General features: G+C 37.6%; 1 protein-coding gene across 4 annotated transcripts in view; it reads left to right on the top strand.

Moving 5' to 3' along the window:
- LOC104883782 (UDP-glucose:glycoprotein glucosyltransferase) overlaps window positions 1-23,570 on the top strand; it is a 45,399-nt gene that overhangs the window by 3,117 nt on the left and 18,712 nt on the right. For 3 of the 4 annotated variants that reach the window (XR_008969030.1, XM_010668342.4, XM_048643052.2), the window contains exons 4-15: window positions 5,777-5,948; window positions 10,134-10,207; window positions 11,004-11,100; window positions 11,180-11,292; window positions 11,415-11,530; window positions 12,247-12,304; window positions 14,505-14,657; window positions 14,763-14,861; window positions 14,958-15,116; window positions 17,345-17,413; window positions 17,741-17,820; window positions 17,978-18,140. Coding sequence is in view for 3 of the 4 variants with exons in the window: in XM_010668342.4 (XP_010666644.1) it covers window positions 5,777-5,948; window positions 10,134-10,207; window positions 11,004-11,100; window positions 11,180-11,292; window positions 11,415-11,530; window positions 12,247-12,304; window positions 14,505-14,657; window positions 14,763-14,861; window positions 14,958-15,116; window positions 17,345-17,413; window positions 17,741-17,820; window positions 17,978-18,140 (1,353 nt within the window). In the remaining variant the exon portion in view is untranslated. The remainder of the gene's footprint in view (window positions 1-5,776; window positions 5,949-10,133; window positions 10,208-11,003; window positions 11,101-11,179; window positions 11,293-11,414; window positions 11,531-12,246; window positions 12,305-14,504; window positions 14,658-14,762; window positions 14,862-14,957; window positions 15,117-17,344; window positions 17,414-17,740; window positions 17,821-17,977; window positions 18,141-23,570) is intronic. The other variant, XM_019247448.3, reaches the window with a different exon arrangement.

Raw genomic sequence — 23,570 nt, 5'->3', positions numbered from 1 at the left:
TTTATTAAACAATAAGCATGAAATCATGAATACAAAGGCATGTCTGGGAGGACATAGCCCACACCCTTGGGCCTTAACTACATTTGACAACCAAACTGAACAAAGCAGGCAAAGCTTGAAATAATTAACAACTCTCAAACCACATTTTATCTCTAAGAGATACTTTCTTAGGCATTACAGACTCACTGTAATCCAAACATGTCCTGGTATCCGCTTGATGCTTGTGCTGACTGTAGTAATTTGCTGCTCCCGTGAACCTTCGTTTCTTACCGTGATACCTGGTTGAGACAAGCATTCATGGCCACATAGCATACCTTTTCCGGGAAATCAGAAATTCGGCTCCTGGCAATCAACCTACATAATCTACTGTACTGTACGCTTGTACTCTGAATTTTAAGCCACAATTTGATTGCATGCAAACATTGCACATTAGAAAGATATTCAAAGATTAAATGTGTGTTTGTCTCAGGGTTAGAAGCTCAAATGATGCAATTCTTGTCATCACTTGTCCCTCTCTCCTTCAAACAGCACCTTAGTATTCAACCTTACAAGGACATTGAACCAACAAATAAAACTATGCTTTGATATGACGAGTCTGCACCACGACCACCTGCTTCGATTAACTTTGGCAACATCACCTCTCAGCAGAAAAGAAAAACGCGGTTGCATTCGTGGGAACGGTCACGTTGTCGCAGGAACGACTTGTAACAGGGTAATAGGATGTTTCGCAGCCAACGCGGCGTGAACTTTTTTAAAAATTCACATTAATATGTTCTAACCTTATTTGCTTTGTTTTAGTTTATGAAGCATTATTACAACATAATATAATTAAATCTATCAGAATTTCATGTTACATTAGCTATATAATTAAATCAAAAAAAATATTTTGGCTAATATTTTTTTGAAAAGAACGGATGTAAGAGCATCACTAATGGGTTGGTTGGTCTTAGCTAGTCTTTATGTTTTTGTCATTCTCTCTCCTTCCCTCCTTACACCTCACATCTCACTAAAACTCGCATCAACTCATCTTTTTTTTCCCACAATGGTTTGGTTGGTCTTATTTGGTTTCTCTATTTCCCTCTCCTACTTTTACCATACTCCACCATATACCCTCTCTCCTACCCAATGTTTATTTTTATATGAAATAGATGATTTAAATAAATAAAAGCTAATTAGATTACGTTAAATTATATTACGCTAACTTAATTTGGGAAGTTTGTAGGTGGTTTAGATTGTTTTGGGAGTAATTAAGATTATTTGAATCCATAATATTGGCTTAGTATACCTAATATTAGGTAAGAGATAGTAATTAGAAAAAAATAGGTTGGGAATGAGTGGTAAAATATATGAAATTTGGGTAATTTATAGATAAAAAAATATTTTTGTAGCCATTACCATAATTTTTTATTGTTATTAATAGCAGATTTTTTTTACAAAATAACCGTACAAATTCAGAAGAAATTGGATACTTGCTGCGCGACGTGGAGGCATTGCATTTGCTGGTCAGTGGGCCTCTGACATGTCAGGGCCACTGATAGGCAAGCAAATGCTTCTGTTGAGTGATGCGTTTCATCCCTCTCTTCCGTTTTTGTTTCTCCCTTTTCTCCCATGCTATGCATTTCAGTTGGGCCCATCACAATTTTTTCGCTACTTTCTTTGCCACGCGGCTGAGATTTATTGGTCTTGTGCACTCCATCCTAGGTACATATGGTCTTGAATTCTAGACCAACCAACCCAAAAGGCCTAAGTTTCCCGATAACAAAACTAAGTAAAGCTAGCTTTACTATATGCTAAACCAACCCAAAACCATCCCATTGTACATGCTCTAACACGCATCGAGTTCGCGTTACAGAACGGACAACGCGGCGAGAAGTATGTGATTTTTGTTATGGCGTTCTGTTACGGCATTTCGCAAAACGGCAAATCCAAAATCCGTTACAGAACGGCCGTTCTGTGGGGTTTTAATTCCTTGCCTCTCGGCCATAGTATCCTGAACTAACCGAGTAAAACCCCCTTGAGCTTGCGACCCAAGAATTACCATTGTACCCAGAAGTGACAAGGTTTGTGACTCCACACAAACTCCTCCAATACCAACTTGCAGATTGTGGAGTGAAATAATCCCTTCGTAACACCTCTCACATTTTATCTACAACCTTACCCACAAGCAATCCATTTTACTAGCCACATTCTGTACATACTTGCCAATGGATGTAGTGTTCCAAACAATCAGATCATGCACCCCTAGCCGTCCAGCATTCTTAGGTCTAGAAAATGTATCACAAGCCACTAAAGGAACCCTAGTCCTCATTGCTTTGCCTTCCCAAGTAAAGGTTCTACATATAGCAGTTATCTTCCTCGAGATTCCTTTTGGGAGAGTGAATGTACTTTCCCTATATTTATGTAAGAGAGGAGAACAGAGTTAACCAATTGGATCCTCCCAACATATAAAAAATTTGTAGAACCCCACCATCTTATTATTCTGACAACCTTCTCAACAAGAATTTCACAATCTGCCAAACTTAACTTTTTACAAGAACTGGAACCGCCAAGTACTTTTAAGATTGAACTTAGACAAACACCATTATTTGTACAATATCAGCGCATTACACTAGGTTGCACAGAGGCGGATATGGGTTCAGATTCGGGTTAGGGGACGGAAAACGGCAAGATTTTGAAATTTATGGAATGGGTACGCATACCCATAGAGGATACGTATCGGGAACAGTTATGGATACGAGTACGTGACCTAGAAGAAGTGCCCGTGCTAGATAGGCACTACATACATCATACATCCAATATTACTATATCTTCTCCGCGTCTTATACTAAAATTGCATTCCATGTACTTTATTTTGCTCCGACTTAGCCTAAACCATCGGCATTCTAATATACTCCTCCATTGCTCCAATTTAGCGTTGACCCTATCTCTAGTCTCGTCCCACAGTACACTATTATCCACAAACTATGTCATGGTATCTCATAGACATGACAAAATTTGCCCCAACTTGAAACCGACCCAACAAAATTGGAATTTGTACACGACGTCATGTCCCATAATTGGAAAATGACCAAACTCGCATCAAAATTAAGCTGGTCAAACTTGACTTGATTTGACCAGCTGGTTGAGTTACCAAAACTTATCATAAAGTATAAAAGTTGCCCCAATCAATGTCTAGCAATATCCTATATGTGTCTGGTTCATCCTTTTCTAAGCCCTGAATTTTCTCTCTCCATGAGTACTTGGTGTTAACTCATATTGGGGTCACAAAGTCAAATTATGCCATATAGTATTGAAAAGTCGATGTGCTCAAATTTGAGTTATATGTTACATCCGTCTTTTTTTTTTCTAAGATAGAAGGGGGGGGGGGGGGGTTATGTCCCACGTTTCTAATTCTTGCAACTGTTTGACTTTATGCTCTATTTAACTTTAATTATAGCTCTTTATGATATATAACATAAAAATGTTCTCAACTAAGATGTTGTTGGGTACTACCTCTGTTTCCTTTTAATCTACACAATGTCCATGCTTGCCAAAGCATAACTTTGATAATTAATATCTTTAATTACGAACAAACAAATATTATAAAAAGTTAACATTTGGAAAATATATATAGAGACGAATCTAACAAGATCCCATTTGACTATATTTTTCTTTATATAAATCACAAATGATGGTCAAAGTGAAACTTGTGAACACTGCCAAAACACAAAGTGTGTAGTTTAGAAAGAAACGGAGGAAGTACATGTCAATATGTATTTTCCAAATATCAATTGTTTATAATTTCTACTAATTGATAATTAGAGATATCAATGGTCAAATGTGTGTGTTGCCAAGGGTGAAATTCAAGCAGTTACAAGTGTTGTGAAATATAGGGAGAATTTTCTTGTGTGAAGTTTAAAGCATTTTGGCTGTTGAATTGAGGCAAAGAAACTAAGGTAGTTGTATAGTTTTTGTTTGCCTTGATATTTAATAAGTTAGGATGGGTTATTGTGTTAGTTCTGAATTTTTTGCTGTTATAGTTGACTCCTTTTTAGAGAATTTGAGTATTTTGGCAGTCATGAACTATCATTGAAATTTGATTTAGTTACTACCAATTATGGATGTGTTAGATTATGCATGTTAGAAAATTTACATTAAAAATGAATAATTCAAAATATGTCAAAAATTGGAATAGTGAAATTGCCGGGTTGGCCCCAAACTGCACATTTTGGGTCATGGTCAAGGGGTTGTTGACCCGATACTGTTAATGACCCGACCTGCAAATGACCTGAACCCGAATTTACCTGAAAATGTTTTGTCAGGTCTATTGGAACTTAATGACAAGAAAACTATATTCTGATTTTTGTGCACTGGCAAACACTCAAAACTTATGTGATTAACAACCCTTTTTTAAAGTTAGGGAGTTATTTTTGTTGTAGGCTTGCATTCAGCCATTTACTTTGGCATTTAGCCATTTAACCATTATCTTTATTGCAGCATTGTCTATTATAGAGAGTGATATAATTCATTTGTGCTTGTATCTTTAAGTTATATCATGTCTCTTTTTACCAGCATTGTCATGCATAGAGAATAGTAATAAGAAAGACACTGTTTTTCTTTTATTATGCTTTGCAGATGACTAGTCTTTTAAATAGATTCTGGCATTTTTAGTGTAAATAAATGGTTTTATGCAACCTAACCATGCAGTAACATACCTTTTTTCAAGCAGACTTAATATTGAAGTAACATCAGGATGTCTGTGCTACACATATCTATCTTATTTTTGACTGTATGTGTGTATCTAATGAATGATAAAGAAGTCATGTTTCAAAGATGAAGATGGGCGTTGTAGTATTCTAATGTGTTATCCTGAAGGAAATGGGATGTGCTGTAGTTTGAAATTGGACCATTTTGAGTCTGGATATTTTGATTCAAATCAATTGGATCATATGCGTGGCAATTTTTCCAAATGCCTTGCTGAATGTGAAATCCATTGCTGATTATATTATATATAAGTTGGGAAAAAGTTTCAGAGTTATCCTTATTAAAAAAAAAAGAGGTATTCTTTAGAATTGTGCAAGAGGGCGTGATCTAGTGAAACAAGTAGTGCAATAGAGTCATTCCTGACATCGCTGCAGCATATACACTCTGTTAAGTGTTTACTGCAGTGATAATTGTCTGTTGTAAACAATGCATATGCTTCTGATTGGTGTTCATTATTAGCTAATGTTTTTGGCAACTTATCCAACGAGTTCCTCGCTTCAGGCTGGACCTATGTCATAGATATCTCATTATTTTGTAATTATTCTAATGCGAACAAGAATCTAGTTTGTGAGCTATGGAGGAAGAAATTTGTAAGCTGGAATTAGAACTCTTTGATGCTTGCCCCTTCGATCACCGAGGCCATGATTATATTCATCCTGTTTGGTAAAGTCTGCCAATATTATAACAGAAATGAGAGCATGTCTAGATTCATGAATTTCATACGCATTTACACCTCAATTAGGTGAATAATCTCTATGTCTCTATATCAGTATTGCAAAATGAATATTTTCTTGACCATGTTCATGGATACAAAGGTGGCTAGTCTAATAATAGCAAGATCTTAGAACCAGTGCATGTCAATTACGCATGGGACCTTCAGTGGAAAATGTATCGTGCACAGTATAGGAGTTGAGTTTATTCCTGTTGGGTTTCTTGCTGAGTTGTTGCCATCATCTAATATAGATTTTGTAGTTATCATAAGATTGTATTACATGTAATGTTACTGAGCTGATATCTGGTTAAAAACTTTCAGGGAAAGGTTAAATATGCAGTTAGACCGGTATTACCTCTTGGCTGTGAGGCGAAGACTAGCCCTTGTGGCGCACTTGGCACCAAAGATCCTGTGAACTTAGGTGGCTATGGTGTGGAGCTTGCCTTGAAAAATATGGAATATAAGGCTATGGATGATAGCATGATTAAAAAAAGTGAGTATGCTTTGCCTACAAAATTACTTTAGCAGTTTCGCATTTTATCTATGGAACTCCCCATCTTTACACTGCCATCTTGTTTCTGTCATCTGCCGGAAGCAACTTGGAATCAACACTAAGTAAAAAGCAATCTATATGGATTGAGAGAGAATGACAAGAGCTAAGATAGGGTTGTATCAATACTCAAGGAAAGTTCACAAATCAGCCACATTAGAGAGGTGGACATTTCTCCCAAACAGAAGTTTCTACTCGCTCTTTTATCCCTCCCTCTATTTATTACAACATCCTTGTTCTTGCTCTCCAATCCACTAAGTATAGGTGCTTTACCAAAATTGTGCTGCATCCTTTTCCGTGATTAACTTTTAGATTGCCCCTTTACTGATGTCAGCATTAACTTCCATAATCATTACTTTCCGTAATCATTACTTTTCGTCATCATTACTTTGATACTTTCCATGTGTCACATACGGAAACAAGAGTGATGGTTTGGGCTGGTGCTTAGCAACTTCACTGTGAGTAAATTTTGTGATTAAGATCGTCTTATCGATGCGAGTTATGTATATTCTAAAAGTTTCATTTATCAAATACCTATTTTAAGACTTTCTATGAAATACTTGGACCTTCATAGATAACAAAAGCTGTAATATGAAAGTAGCTCTCTTTGTTATATCTACGATTCTACTGTTTTTTTCTGCACCTTGTGGTGTCTGTTAGTGATTTCTTCGATATTGTTTTTGTATATTTACCTAATAAACCTAGCCCTTGATAATTTTATTTGTTGAGGGGTCATTTGGTACGGGGATTTTTTAGAAAGGGAAAGGTAGTCAAGACCCTTGTTTCCCTTTGGGGGTGTTTCCTTTGTGTTCTTTCTTCTTGTTTTTAGTAACTTTCCTCTCCTCCTTTTCTAGTTTAGAATTACCCCCAAATCTCTTGTATGATCCCCCGCCTTCCCGAGGGATTTCAAAACCTCCTCACTCCTCTACACCAAAACTACCCTTGACCACCACCATAAACTTCAGCGCCCACACGAGCAGCATCGAATAGCCCCACCTACCATCATCCACGACTTGCAAACCCTCACCTTTCCAACTTATCTGCAAGTACCATCACCTTCTCACCCACCACCACCAACAACACCAACTAAGCCTTATTCTCAAGGTGATTTGGGGTCGGCTAACATGAATCGTCAACTGGAATCGTGACCAGAGGAGATGGCATCGTCAAGAGTGATAAAAGTTTTTTTTGTTTTTTTTTAAAAAAAGGTTTACACCAAAAAGTGTTTAGAAGAGGTTTTCAGCAAAAGGTTTTAATACCAACACAATTGAGAAAAACAAATAAATGCAGTAATCGGACCCCTTCCTCCACATAGATACTGCCCCTCCACCCACTTCTATCCAACGTCATGCTCTCCTCAATCCCAAGTAACCTCATATCACTTCTAATTACCCTCAGCCAAGGTCTTCCCCTACCCTTTACAATTTGATTACTCCTCCACTCTTCAATTCTTCTCACCGATGCATCTCTTGATTTTCTTTTCACATGACCAAACTATCTTAACCGATTCTCCCTCATCTTTTCTTCAATGGATGCAACTCCAACTTTTTCCCGGATCACTTCATTTCTTAATCGGTCCTTCCTTGTATGTCCACACATCCACCGCAACATACGCATCTCCGCCACGTTCATCTTATGAACGTGGCATTGTTTCACCGCCCAACATTCGGTGCCATATAACAAAGCAGGCCTAATTGCAGTGCGGTAGAACTTTCCCTTCAATCTTTGGGGAATGCCGGAATCACAAAGGAATTCGGTGGCGCTTTTCCACTTTAACTAACCCGCGTTAATTCTATGCGCCACGTCTCCATCCAGTTCTCCATCCTTTTGGAGAATGGATCCTAGGTAACAGAAGACGTTCGATCCTTGAACCACTTTGCTATCCAAAGTGACCGCCCCGCCTCGCTGCTTGTAACCCCACTGAACTTGCACTCCATATACTCCGTCTTACTTCTGCTCAATCTAAAACCACGGGCTTCTAATGTATGCCTCCACAATTCCAACTTACTCTCAACACCTTCCTTTGTCTCATCAATCAACACAAATCATCCGCAAACATCATACACCATGGTATATCATCTTGAACTGACCTCGTTAGTTCGTCCATGACTAGAGCAAAGAGAAAGGGACTAAGTGCAGAACCTTGATGCACTCCGATCGTAATAGGAAACTCTTCTGTCCTCCCCACCATAGTCCGCACACTCGTAGTTGCCCCCTCATACATATCCTTGATGATATCTATATATTTCAGTGGAACACCTTTCCTTGCCAACGCCCACCAAAGTATTTCTCTTGGTACTCTATCATATGCCTTCTCCAAATCAATGAAAACCATATGTAGATCTTTCTTCCTATCACGGTAATGTTCCATTGTTTACCTTCTCACCCACCAACGAATAAAATATTGAAAATAAAAGAAATCTGAGAATAAAGGGAGATAGTCATCCAAACCACCATTAAGGCACAAACCTTGGATTTTGCTGGTTAGACTCGATCACTAAAGCTCCAGATCAAGTGCTTTAATGGTATCATTACCAAGAGTGTTTCTTAGAGTGGCAGTGGTTACATGAGCTTGGCGGCAGTGGCGGAGGAATGCTGTTTGGGATGGTGGTGGTGGATCGCAGTTGATTATTTGGGGTGGAGGGACGGAGATTACAAGGAGAAAGAGAATGGAAGCAGAGAGCATACGAAGAGAGTGGAAGCAGAGAGCTTTTGGGGGGTGTTTCCTTTGTGTTTTTTCTTCTTGTTTTTAGTAACTTTCCTCTCCCCCTTTTCTAGTTTAGAATTACCCCAAATCTCTTGTATGATCCCCCGCCTTCTGGAGGGATTTCGAAACCTCCTCACTCCTCTACACCAAAACTACCCTTGACCACCACCATAAACTTCGGCGCCCACACGAGCAGCATCGAATAGCCCCACCTACCATCATCCACGACTTGCAAACCCTCACCTTTCCAACTTATCTGCAAGTCCTGACCACTACCACAGCTACCCAAAATTGAGACCCACCATCAGTACCAAGTTCCATTTGTGACCCACTACTAACGACACTGAATCCAAATAACAAGCCAAAAACCATGTCTACGAAGTACCATCACCATCTCAACCACCGACGAATGAAATATTGAAAAAAAAGAAATCTGAGAACAGAGGGAGATAGTCATCCAAAACCACCATTAAGGCATAAACCTTGGCAGGGAATTGAAACTCTCCCGTTCCGTTACAGAACGACCGTTCGGTAACAGATTTTGAATTTGCCGTTCTGCGAAATCCCGTTATGGAACGCCATAATACTTCTCGCCGCTTTGTCCGTTCCGTAACGCGAAATCGCCGCGTTAGAACGCTTTTATCCCTGTTATATTCGTTCTTTTCAAACATTAGCCAATTTTTTTTTTATAATTTAATTATATAGTTGATGAAACATGATATTCTAATAGATTTGATTATATTATGTTGTTGTAATGCTTCATAAACTAAAACAATGCAAATAAGGTTAAAACATTTTAATGTGAATTTCTTTAAAAAATTCACACCGCGTCGGCCGCGAAACGTTCTATTTCCCGTTAGAAGCCGTTTCCGCGACAATGCAACCGTTCCCGTGAGCGCGACCGCGTTTTTTTCCCCTGTTTCTTACAGTGGCAGCGGTTACATGAGCTTGACGGCAGTGGCGGAGGAATGCTGTTTGGGATGGTGGTGGTGGATTGCGGTTGATTACTTGGGGTGGAGGAAGGGAGATTACAAGGAGAAAGAGAATGGAAGCAGAGAGCCTACCAAGAGAGTGGAAATCACGGCTGTTGTTTTGACTCCTATCCTCTCCTCTTAATTGTGAAACCAAACACATAGGAAAGTCGGGTCATATATTCCTTCCTTACCTTCCTCATTTCAAAGTTATTTCCCTTTCCTCTCTACAAACTAAACAAGCCCTTAGTTTTAACTTGGTTATTTCTCTGCTGCTTGAGTGAGTTTTGAGTATATCTGCCTACTCCGAGACCCCTCTGAGTACACCTTTTCCAAGTACACGATACTTTTTCGTGGATATTCTGTTTGCAAGCATAGTTAAAAGCCCTGTTTTCATTCTTAATTTAGTTCATATTTATTAGTTTTTGAAAGTATTTTTTTTTATTGTAGGTATCACTCTTGAAGATGCTCATACAGAAGATCTCACTCAAGAAGTTAGGGGTTTCATTTTTTCCAAAATACTGGTTCGTGCAGCAAATCTTTTCCAATATGTATCTTCACCTTGCACTTTTTTCATAGATTGGTTCCTCTCTTCTTTTTTACTTTGAATTGAGTAGCATTGATATACTTGTAGTATGTGTAAACATTTCATTAGGGATTCTTAATTCATTTTTAAATAATTTTTCTTCAGCTTCTCTGACTCACAAGTCATAATGGTCAAGTTATTGTACTTTTTGTGTTTCTGAATCACCTTCTTTCGTGTAAGCTATAGAATTGGATTTTTGCTCTCATTTTCTTGTGTTTGCAGCAGCAATTTTTCAAGAAATTGCATGTGATGGCTCTAATAAAAACTACTCCCTCTGCGCCAGAATAGTCTGAACACTTTCCTTTTATGTCTGTCCCAAATTAGTTTGAATACTTACATTTTTGGCATGGTCCTACTATTACTATATTATTTCTTTTACATTCCTTTAGCCCACGCTCTACCTTTTTTAATAAAATGTCACCCAACTTTCTCTCTCCTCCAATAACTCCTACCATTTCTATTTTTTTTTTTAATAAAATAACATCTGATAATCACACTACAATTTATCATCTTAAGGCTTAAACTACATTTCTCGACAAGTCTTCAGATCTTTTAGGACGAAGGGAGTATAGATCAACAACCTGACTTTTTTTATTTGATTCTGTACATATACGAATGCTTAGTATCTGATATCAGGGGTACTGTTTCTTATTTAATTTTATTGTTGACCTTCTTCTTATATCCATGACATATTAAGTAACCATTGTGCTAATTATTTCCTTATCATTGTGCAGGAACGTAAATCTGGGCTCTCCTCTGAGATTATGGCTTTTAGGGATTATCTTTTGTCATCCAGTGTATCAGATACGCTGGAAGTTTGGGAATTGAAAGGTAATTACTAGTTCTTTATGCTTTTGACTAGAGTTGTAGCTGATCTCATTTTAAGTAATAATAATGGTAAAAAATACAGATTTGGGACATCAAACTGCGCAGAAGATTATCCATGCCTCTAATCCCTTGCAAGCAATGCAAGAAATTAATCAGAATTTCCCCAGTGTTGTTGGATCATTATCAAGGATGAAGGTACATTATGGTTTAGATACATATGCTTTTTATATAAGTGACTATTATTTTGATTGCTGAGATAAGGCAAATATCGTCTAAGCTATCCTCTCAGTTACTATATGTTGTCTGAATGCCTGCAGCTCAATGATTCTGTGAAAGATGAGATACTTGCAAACCAGAGAATGGTCCCTCCTGGCAAGTCTTTATTGGCGTTAAACAGTGCTTTGATCAATATTGAAGAGATTGACCTTTATCTGTAATGCTTTCTCTCTTGTTCAGTCTTTCTCTACTTCTAATATTCTTATGGATATGGAGTTTGTTTGTTGCTGTCTTGCTGAGTATATTTGAATTTCCTCTGTGGCAATTTATACCTTCAAAAATCTGTAGCTTTAACTGATTGTGCGTTTCAAGCTCTAGTTGTTATAAGGGGCTTGAAGCTTCACATTTTTTCGCTTTTACTCTATTTATGTCCCTTGTGGGCTTCAAGTGGATCCCTCTGTTTCTTATACAAATTCCAAATGAAGAAAGGAAAGTGAAGAAGAAAGAAACTATTATAATCTTAAACGTTGGTTTTTGTGAGTTTTCTGGAAAGTTGATAGACTGAGAGAAGTATGAGCTTGGAGTTTGACTTGGTTCTCTGTCAATGGGATTATAGAATTGGAGTTTCTTGTAATACAATAAACAAATTATTATATCAGAAGATAGTCTTCAGAAGTTGTTTGTGTTTGGCTTTGTTCAAATTCCATGTGGTGGCATGACTATTTTTATGCATGCAACTTTTGTCAATCATGTTATTGCATTACTAGTAACCTTGGGAGTATGGTTCTTTGTCAATGAAATGACTCTTCTCTTTCTTCTATTTCATATTAGTTCATTTGTCTGGAAGTTCCTAATCCTCTTTCAGTTGATTTATCGTTCCTGACTTCCAAATCTTACTTGGGCTTATTTGTATATCTTACTTTCAAATCACAGGTTAATTGATTTGGTGCATCAGGAGTTGTCGTTGGCTGATCAATTTTCTAAGCTGAAGGTATGGTTGCTCAAATCTCCCCTGATTCTCTCATCCTACTTCTTTGCTGTGGTAATATGCACATTGTAATGGTGAACCTCTTCTGCCAAAAAATAAGATCTATTACTTCTTATAATGTAGAAGTGGTGAAAATGGCTATACTGAATTCATTTTATCCCCAATTCTTGTGCATCATGACGTCTTGTGGGGTATCTATACCTGAAGGCTGCTCTGCTAGAAAAAGTGTTGCAAGGTCCAATATAAATAAACAATAAAATATTAAGCTTAATGTACCTAAAGCATTACCTTTGTGGTCATAAACTGCTCCTGCAAGATATACTAGGCTAAATAATTACCCCTTAGAAGTAGCTACAAGTATAAGATATTGTTCTTTACTATGACGTATCAAAAACTAAGATAAGATCCCAGATAAGCATTTTCCTAGAAGGTGGATAAAAAATGGAGAAAAGAGAGAGAAAGAAAAGAGAACTTAGGAATGGAGATCCATGAGTGTTGTTGCTGTTGCACAATTGTTCAGCCTACTTCTGCTTTTCTTCCTAGTTTCAATTGGTGTACTGTGTAATTTGTTGCTTTAAAAGTAGCCACCAATGCTCATTGGAGTAGGAACTATGAAATACAATTGTGTTAAACAAGCATACAACAACACTAGTGCCTTCGCCATTCAGTGAGTTCTAGTTGGAATGTGAAGGGGGCGTGCACGGACTGCTACCTTTGATGAGCTTGGTCGTTTTGGTGCATTTAATGTTTTGTCTGCCTAACCTATCGCTAGGATGAAGGATTTACTTATAATTGGTGTAAGATTCAATACGAAGGTGTCAACTTTGTGATATCGATTATGGCCTCCTTATACGTGACCTGTCAGACAGTAACAGTTGTTTCCAGAACTTATCCACAGACCCCACAAGAGTTGGATCTATGCTGGGTCGTACTGTGACTGGATTGAGTTGTGTACTTGCTGGTCTCTTAAATTCCCTTGTTTGTCACCTTTTGTCTTTTTATATTAATCCACTTTGTCTTGTTGCTGTAACCTTGAGTACCCTCACAAAGTTCCGTTGTTGCACCAACGTTGCTTCAAAACACTTGCTGCAAGACGCTCTTAGGCTTTCTCATCATCGTCATTGCTGCTTCTAGAGAAATGGCTAAGTCCCAATATGTTCTATCTTAAGGAGTTCATCCTGTTGACCGTTTACTTTTATTGAGTTGACCTAGTGAAACTTGTTTGTAGTCCTTTTCAGATAGTATAAGGTCAATTCATTCTTTTAGTTAACTCTCTGATTTACGAGAGATATTATTGGGTTCAATTTCTAGATTTGTATGTATCCGGGGTTTGTCTTCACCACATTTTTATAAACAAAAACTCCAGCAATATTTTGGTATCTAAATAACAACAGCAACAAATATGTCGTAATGTTGATTGCATTACAACCCCAGACCTCAGAGTAACTGGATAAAAGAAAGGAAAATGACAATTTCTGAATGAATCCCATTTAAGACTGATGCCCATGTTCATACTCCCCACTTGCTCACCTCCTTCTCTCTCTATAACCAACACTGCCACAGAGCTCTGAGTGCCTCCAACTTTCTGCACAAGGCAAGGCTAACAAAATGGAGGTGCTTTTCCCATACCCTTATGTATGTTACTTTTGTGCCTAGCATAGGTTAAACGAATACGAGGCTTATTGAGAATGACTTCTCTATTGTTATTGAGCTAAAACTGAGAACTTCCGATCCCCCTACCGACATTCCGACTCCCCATCCATGACATGAGCTGTTTTGAGGCATTAAGAAATGTTGATGTTGATCTGAATATTATGTTGATAATCAGCTCTAAATATGGTCTGATTGTTGGACTGGTAAAAACCAAGATTAACTGAAAACACTCATCACAGTAGATGAATAGAGTTGAAAGGCTCATCGTGTCATCACAAGTGCATAATTTGCTGCAAAGCAGACACACTAATGTTGCGGAAAGCTATTTCAAGTTTTGCAATTTTGCATTTGGGGAACTCTTTCCTGGTTAATTTTATAGTTCCATTTAAGATTTTTCTCCATTTGTGCTATTATGTTTTTAATGCATTTGCAGTCTCTTTTGGCCAAGCATTACTTTGCATATATATTGAGCTGATCTGTGACCTGTTTGTATACTATTTGCTTCCAGAGTCAGTTTTGCTAATTTGCGTGCATGTTTGATACATTATAGATTCCTGAACCTACTATAAGGAAATTGCTATCAACTTTGCCACCCTCAGAATCAAGTATGGTTCGCATTGATTTCCGCTCAAGTCATGTTAATTATATCAATAACTTGGAAGAGGATTCTATGTACAAACGATGGCGTAGCAATATAAATGAGGTAGCATTCATTTTCCCTCTGGTTATGTTTTAGGGATGACTGTTAATTGTGTTGTTGCACAAGATGATGGGTTATCAGAGGTTCTGACACCACAACTTTCTGTAGATATTGATGCCAACATTTCCTGGACAACTGCGGTATATTCGCAAGAATCTATTCCATGCAGTTTATGTAGTTGATCCTGCCACCTTTTGTGGGCTTGAGGCAAGTGTTATCTAGCCTATATAATATTTTGTTCTATCAATGGATTAGATAAAGTGTACTGATTGCTTCAACCAAGATATGTTTGTTACGTTGCAGGTGATTGATATGATTGCCAATTTATATGAAAATCAATTGCCAGTGAGATTTGGAGTAATTTTATATTCCACCACATTCATTGAGAAAGTTGAGAGAAGCGGTGGGGAGAATTTTGCAGATTCCATAGTCAGCTCAACAGATGAAGATATCTCGAGTTTGGTAATTTATTATCTACTTCTTTGTTTGCTAAGATGATTTTATTCTGTTTTTTATGGTATTGAATGCTTCATCTCTAATCAGACTCTGCTGTTCTATATATTTCTTCTTGAGAACTATGCCGTGGTATATTTTTGTGTCACTTGTCTTTCATGAAAAAAACGGAAAACGTTGTTTTCTGTCTTGTGCAGGGAAATGATGACATTAGGGAACTAACGTGCTACTTAAGATGGGCTTGGTGTAAATTTTGACTCAGGTCAAGTCCATAAGTCCTGCTAGCCGCCTGGTTTAAGCGGCTTATTAATTGGAACATATGTTTGTTTGTCTTGGGGGTGGGGTAGGGTGGGTCAGGTGTGCATGTGTGTATGATGGTATGTTTTGTTAATGAAACTTTAAATTGGCATCATAGATTAAATTTATCATGTTAATATGAGTAAGGGAGTCATAGCTTCAATCAGTTCTTCAGTAGTGATGGACTTATGAGATGGTTTCAATTGTTACTTTATTACTAATATAAAGCAGCTTTCTAAAATGAATACACACACAGACACATGTCTACTTCCTCTGTTTATATATAGATGCTACTCTTACCTAGATTAGAAATGTCAAATAGTTGCTAAATACTAATTTTGGATACTTTTTTGCACTTAAAATTACAATTATATACTTCCTCCCTCTCAAAATACTTGACACAGTTTGACTTTTCCGCTATTCACACACTTTCATTCATTGTATTTTGTGAATTATATGTAAGGAAAGAATATAGTCGTGTGGGATCTTGTTAAACTCGTTTCGACATATACTTTCAATATATCAACTTTTTATAACTTTTACTTATAGGGAATTAGAGTTATTAATGGTTACAATATGCATTGGCAAGTGTGTCAAGTATCTTGAAACAGAGGAAGTATTTGTTAAATGTTAAAGTATGAGGTTGGGATGTTGGATCTTGTTTTTAGGTTAAAGGGGGAGATTTCACCTTCTTTCTTGTGGCACCCTTCTTTTTCTCTTTACCTTTCTTAATGTCATTTCTCTATGTAGCATGTATTGTGAAGCGGAGGAAATCTATATTAGTACTAGCTGCACATATGGTGGTGGAATTATGAGATGGCCTCAGTTGTTACTTTGTTACTAATATAAAGCAGATTTCTAAAACCTAATCTGATAGGTAGATTTATAGATATTTTAATAGGGTAAACATCCATTTAATATCCCTTTGGTGTCATCGACATAAGAGATGCTGTTTCTAGTCTATCTCTTTCTATTTCTATACATGGAAAGTTAAAAAACATCATATAATAATCCAGAAAGTGCAATACAAAAGAAAAAGGGTATGGATCCTTGAGAAGAGAGGAGCTGTAGTGGTCCCCCACGGACCGCCCGGATCCCACAAGTGAATCGAAAGTTGCATCTACATTGGATCTCACCTGAATCGCAGTTGGATTCCTTAAGAGTGGTATAAATTGTCCTTTGCAATGTTTACCTATCATTTTAAAGTGAATGAATTAACTATTGTAATTTGTAAGTTAAATCAAATTATGAAATGAAAGATAATTAGAAGTCAATGTGTATATATGTAATACTTCCCCCTGAAACAAGTGAAACACTTCTTTCTTATATGTGAGAGCTTTTTGAGAGAAATGTCTCACTTATTTCAGAATGGAGGAAGTATACTTCCTCTGTTCCTCAATCTTTGCAACACTTACCACAAATTGACTCTCTTCTAATTATCTTGCATTTCATATTTGATATATAGGAACTAGGCATTAAGATGAATCTAACAAGATCCCCCATTTGCCCTCTTTTATAGGACTTCCTCAACTTCTTACTTTCATCCTCATTTTTTGTTTTTTCCCCTGTCCACTTCTCTTTTCTTCTTTTTCCTTATGTTTTCTCTCGTCTTTTTTCCTTCACTTTCACTTTCTCACTTTTCTTTGTTTACTCTCTTTTAACTTATTTCTTTATTTTTCTTGTTTCTTTATGTATTGATGGTTCACGTTAGCAACCCCAAATCATTATGGGACTAAGACTTTGTTGTTGTTGTTGTTATTGTTATTGTTGTTGTTGCTGCTGTGCGTGCATTCCTCTTTTTGTGTTTTCAGGATTGTGTTTTATATACGCAAAACATGTCAATGATGTGTTGAAATAGTTTTATGTATGCTGAATGAATATGTGGCTGGCATCTGTACTCTATATATTAATTTGTCTTTCTTTTTCCTATTTCTCCACAGATTATTCGTCTTTTTATTTATATTAAGGAGCACCATGGGATGTTGAGAGCTTTTAAGTTCTTGACTAATGTAAGTATGTCTCTGCTGCTGCTCATTTGTAGTCGTATTAATTAATTACCTTCTGAATTTTGTATTTGTTATCCCTGAAAATCATGTCACTTGATATCTTATGGTGAAGCTGTTATGTGACCTCTTTACCCTATTTAATTCTAAACAATCAAATGATGGGTCTGTATCATGCACATGTAATGGTGCTAATGTGATTCTTAATTATCGCTAGTTATATTGGAGTAATACTGAATCTCATTAACCAACCTGTCTCTTTGTCCTTGTTTTTTTTTACGAAGTAGTCTTTTGTTTCTTAAAGTCCTCAGGAATGACTTCTCCATCTTTTAGGTTCACACAGAGGCTGGTGATTCTGGTGAAGAGACCCCAGAGAGGCATCAAGTGGAAGGAGCATTTATAGATGCAGTATTGTGAGTTTTGGGAACATGAATTGAGTTTGCATGATTACTTTATAAACTATTTTATCTTTGTACTTGAGAATCCAAAATTAAGGTTTAGCGTACGTTTGTTAAATATTTGTATCTGCTTTTGTATTTTTGACTTTGACACTCTTGTTTATTTATGTAGAAGTCAGTCAAAGTCTCCTCCCCAAGACGTGCTACTAAAATTGGAAAAGGAGAAGTCTTTTGAAGATGTGGCTAAGGAAAGTTCCATGCTTGTTTTCAACCTTGGGTTATCAAAGCGCAAGTGCTGCCTCTTAATGAATGGACTTGTGTACAACTCAAACGAGGTACACTATTTGTATGTAATTGTTGTAAAATAGATCTATGGCCCTTGAAATAGTAATAGTAACACTATTGTGTTGAAGTTTCTGCATTGGCCGCCTATGAAGCATGTACACTTCTCGCAATTGCCATTTCCCGTACTGGGACAGGGACGGGTACGGGTCGGTACAATATTGGTATGCCGGAAAAACGTCCCTGGAATGTGTTTTGAGAAGTGGGAACTGTGGATTCAATTAGGGACAACTCACGGCAAGGAGCCAAGGACAGTTAGTACTTGGTAAGGACGTCTTGGGGACGGGTTGAGCAGCTTAAAGACGTCCCCTTGCTTTGTCTTTCTCTCAGATCTAGGGTTGAACAGCACGGTTCATCCTCTGAGGACCTTCTTGGGCGAGTGCTTTGGATGTTTTAGTTTGGTTGCAGCATTTCTTTTCTTCTCTCTCATTCTCTCTCTCTCTCCACCGCCTCTTTTTGAAATGTCGACAATGTATGTTTTTTTTATCTACTTTTTCTTTTCTTCTAGCCTTTCTGAGGAGACACATGATCTAAAGTCTAGGCTTTCTTCATTTATTAATGTGTTCTAAATGTGTGGCCCCCTTCACTTATTTTCCCTTTCTTCCACTGCTTCATTATTATAATTGTTACTGACAGAAAAAGCGACTTTTATATGGATTTTAATTCATATAATATTATATTTTATATAGTGTTTTTTGCCGAATCCATGCCGTACCTGTTCTTAGAGTTTCTGATTTTACCCTTTTCCATCCCCATCTCCGTATCTCTTGGTGCTACCTAGCTGGCTGCCACCTTAAGCTTTCAAATATTTAGTTAGAGATCAGTATGGATCGTGATAATATGTACTAGAAATGCTGGGAAATTGTTTTTGGAGTGCAAACCAGGATATAGAAAGGAGGCTCATATTGAATAACTTGGCATCCAAATATGTTTCTTTGCTGGAAAAATGGCTTTGGCTATCCACAAGAGCGTTTTGCTCTGGCTGATATGGAGCAGACATTCTTCAACAGAATGGGTAAGACACACTAGCAGGGTATTATCATATTAGGTCTTGTTGAGTCCATACTCCATAATTTCATCTTGGATATTTCGCCACTTGTCTTGCTCTATTGGGTTGTAACAGGGATGATGGAAGGATCCTTGGGAAGGGAAACATTCATTCTCTATCCTTTCCCTGGTGAATTGATCATCCTCAGTTCATCACAATCTCATCTGTACGTTTGAACTAGGTATCTGTGCAATTGAGATGAGTTTGCTTGTTTCCATTTAAGAAAATTCATATGATTGAGAGTTTGACGAGCTTGATTATTTGCTAGTTGTTTCTTATTCCTATTACATACTGGCAGAGTGGCAGTTAATACCATATCAGGATCTCTCAGGCCCATTATCTCAAATGTGTTGCCATATTTTTTCCCAGTCATGTATTGTGTACGTATTAGGGACGCTTTTGGAGGATCCTTGGGAAGAGATACAATCATTCTGTATCCTTTTCCCTTTTTTTATCGCTCATCCTCAATCCATGATCTCAATTTTGCATTTTAAGTACTGATAATGATGTATTGGGAATGAGTCTGCTTTTTTTTTCGTTGGGGAGATTCTCATGGTTGATAGTCTGATAAATTGCTATCATTCGATTTGGCGTTCACACCCTTGACGCGAAAACATTTGATTGTTTCTTTTTTGTTTCTGGTGTGTTCTGTAATTTGGTTCCTTCTATGTCCTTCAGTGAAAAGCTCCTTTGCAAAGTGTTTTCCTCTTTTATTTTGATTTGTAAGGCTATGGTCACCTAAGTGATATGGTCTCCAAGTGAGTCAACGTTCTTATCGAAGCTGCTTCCGCAATGAAACTTAACTATTATGCATGCAAAACTATAGATTATGAAGTTAAACATGTAACACCCTTACCTCTCACGGGCTTTCAGTTAACAAATGCGCATCTACCCGTCTTTCAACTTGCAAGTTGCAATCCAGCCGTAAAATGAGCCTCCCTAAGTGTTAATTATGACTTGAAATCTTGTGAATGGCATAAGGCTGACTTTGAATGCACATATATCCCAATCTATAAATGGTTTTGATGTGATTCAAATTGGAGGTGATAGCTTGTTCAAAGAGCTTTCCAATGATAGGTCATATGCCAAATTTCGATAAGAAACGAGAAAGTTACGCCCGTTTTACGAATGACTGATGAAGCTGTTTCGTACCGGGCTCGAAAACCCGCGGGCGGGCAGAACATCTGTGAGAATGGGGATGACTGGCCGCGCGGGCGCGGGGTACACCCTGCGGGTCGGGCGCTGAACGCGTATCTTGATATTTTTTCGTTCTTAAGTTATCTTTTAGGGTTTGTACGGGTTCCTTATGATTATAAAAGGGCTCTTAGTGTTCATTATTATTAACACAACTTATGAAACACTTTTAGCCTCTAGATTTAGGACTCTTGTATTATTCTCTCTGATTTTCTCCATTATAGTGAAGAAGCTCTAATCCCCCACCTGTGGATGTAGGTCAAATTTGACTGAACCACGTAAATCCTTGTGTTATTTGTTTGTTCATCTTTATAGTTTTCTCACCTTCATTATTTCATTGATTTTCTGTTCCGCATTAATCAAACTACAACACCTATTTCCTAACAAACTGGTATCAAGAGCTTGGTTGTTTTAAGATCTTAAGTGTTTATAGAAAAAGTTTGATTTTTTCATTATGTCAATGAAATACATATTGAGAAATTTGATAGGCAAGTAAATTTTGGCCTATGGCAATTAAAGATGAAAGCCATCCTGGTTCAAAGTGGTTGTTACAAGGCTTTGGTAGGTGCATCCAAAAAGCCTTCGGATATGACGGATGATCAGTGGGAGGATATGGATTTGAAGGCACTCTCAGCAATTCATTTAAGTCTATCTAATGAAGTTTTGAGAGAGGTTGCCAAAGAGAGACTGCTGCGAGTTTGTGGTTGAAGTTGGAGTCACTTTATATGACAAAATCTGTGACCAACCGTCTACTACTAAAATCTAGACTTCATGATCTCAGTCTAGAAGAAGGTAAACCGCTTGAGTCTCATTTAGATGAATTCTTCTCTATAATTATGGATTTGCAAAATATCGATGTTGAGATCGATGATGAGGATATGGCTATTAGGTTGTTGTGTTCTTTACCACCTTCGTATAAGCACTTTCGAGATACCTTATTATATGGTAAAGATGATTTGAGTTTGCAGGATGTTAAGGAGGCCTTAACTCAGAGAGATTTAATTGACAATAAATTAGTTAATAAATCTAATAATTCTGCTAACACAAATGCTTTGGCTGCTCATGGTGGAAAGAATTCAGGCAAAATCTGTAACTATTGTCATGTGAAGGGTCATATTAAATCTGAGTGTTGGAAATTAAAGAAGAAAAATGGAGAAAGGTCCAATGAGGGTCAATCTGCAAATATTGCCGACGCTGTTTTTGATGATGATCTTGCACTTTAGGGTTACAAGATTTGGGGCTGCGGTTTCTACGATCTCTTTATGTTTGGTGCCCTTTTGAGATCTCTTGGTAAAACGAGAAACCGTGTGGATTTTGCTATGGAGTCTATGATAGATTGTTTTTGAGTTTCCAATAAAGTAACAATCTTGGTTATGCATTAGATTTTGTTCTAGTTATGCTATTTCTTATCTCAAATTTGGTATTTATGTTTATTAAGTACTATTGCAATTTAGAAATTATTGTTGTCATTCAGTTTCTAGAATTGCTTTTGAGTTTGTTGTTGAGATGAAGAAGTGTTTGAAGAGAGTTTGGTCAATTTGAGGAAGCATGCTTGGCGTTGGTGACTTTATACTCTCGATCTAGGCCATGTGATGGTTTTGTATACGGATTTTGTGTTCGAAGATGCATCGGTACACAAGTTATAGAAGATGTCCGTTCTGGATTGCCTACAATGGGTAGGTTTATGGAATTTTGTTTAAGGTGGAGGTTCTATGGTGTTTTTTGTTGTTGTTGAGCATCATTCTTGGTTCAAGGTGGAGTTACCTTGTTTGATCGGTTTCAAGTCAAGGTGGAGATTTGTTAATTATGACTTGAAATCTTGTGAATGGCATAAGGCTGACTTTGAATGCACATTATCCCAATCTATAAATGGTTTTGATGTGATTCAAATTGGAGGTGATAGCTTGTTCAAAGAGCTTTCCAATGATAGGTCATATGCCAATTCCGATAAGAAACGAGAAAGTTAGCCCGTTTTACGAATGACTGACGAAGCTGTTTCGTACCGGGCTCGAAAACCCGCGGGCGCGGCTATATCCCGCGGGCGGGCAGAACATCTGTGAGAATGGGGATGACTGGCCCGCGGGCGCGGGGTACACCCTGGGGTCGGGCGCTGAACGCGTATCTTGATATTTTTTCGTTCTTAAGTTATCTTTTAGGGTTTGTACGGGTTCCTTATGATTATAAAAGGGCTCTTAGTGTTCATTATTATTAACAAACTTATGAACACTTTTAGCCTCTAGATTTAGGACTCTTGTATTATTCTCTCTGATTTTCTCCATTATAGTGAAGAAGCTCTAATCCCCACCTGTGGATGTAGGTCAAATTTGACTGAACCACGTAAATCCTTGTGTTATTTGTTTGTTCATCTTTATAGTTTTCTCACCTTCATTATTTCATTGATTTTCTGTTCCGCATTAATCAAACTACAACACCTATTTCCTAACACTAAGTATCTGACCTTAAGCTCTCCCATCCGCAAGCTCAATACGTGGTTCGATCAAATACCATGCGTACGATCTGACCCATCATGGCCTGCAAGTTACCAAATGTGCATCCAAGACCCAAAACCCCCGAACAGAGACACATGTTCTTCCAGTGCATTTTGTGCTCACTCATGCGCACTTGGGTGAAACACTATGAAATAAATGTATACCTGAGTGCCATCAAATCCTCTTAAGCAATTGTGAGCATTACAAAACCTGTCATTTTTTCCCTATGTGGCCGTGTATAACATAGTTCGAAAATACGGTTTCGGTCACGGTCGCGGTAATGGTCACGGTGATGCGGCAACAGGGATGATGCGGTTATCGTACCACTAAATATCGGCTTAAACCATGGAATATCGCTAAAACCCGCCTAAAATGCGATTTTTTTTTTACACCTTTACGATGCGGGTAATATCGGTTTGGTAGATTTGAAAACCTTTGCGACACGGGCGATACGATACGATGCGGCCTTGTTTTGACACCATGGTGTATAATGTATCCTCCTAGTAAGAAGTATTGTAGTGGATAGAAAGGAGATTGTCAGCCAAATTGGCTTCACATTTATGAAATCCGACTTTCATAACCATGGGTGTTTTACTTTTTTGTATTTGGAAACATTGGAGGTCTCTTATGTTGGTTTTGATAGATTTAAAAGGTATAAGATATTAAGATTCTACGTTGATCACCATCTATGT

This window comes from Beta vulgaris, chromosome 4 (genome assembly GCF_026745355.1).
Source record: "Beta vulgaris subsp. vulgaris cultivar EL10 chromosome 4, EL10.2, whole genome shotgun sequence".
Classification (NCBI taxonomy): Eukaryota; Viridiplantae; Streptophyta; class Magnoliopsida; order Caryophyllales; family Amaranthaceae; genus Beta; species Beta vulgaris.
Note: the sequence above shows the minus strand (reverse complement) of the source record. Positions and strands in the feature narration are given on the sequence as shown.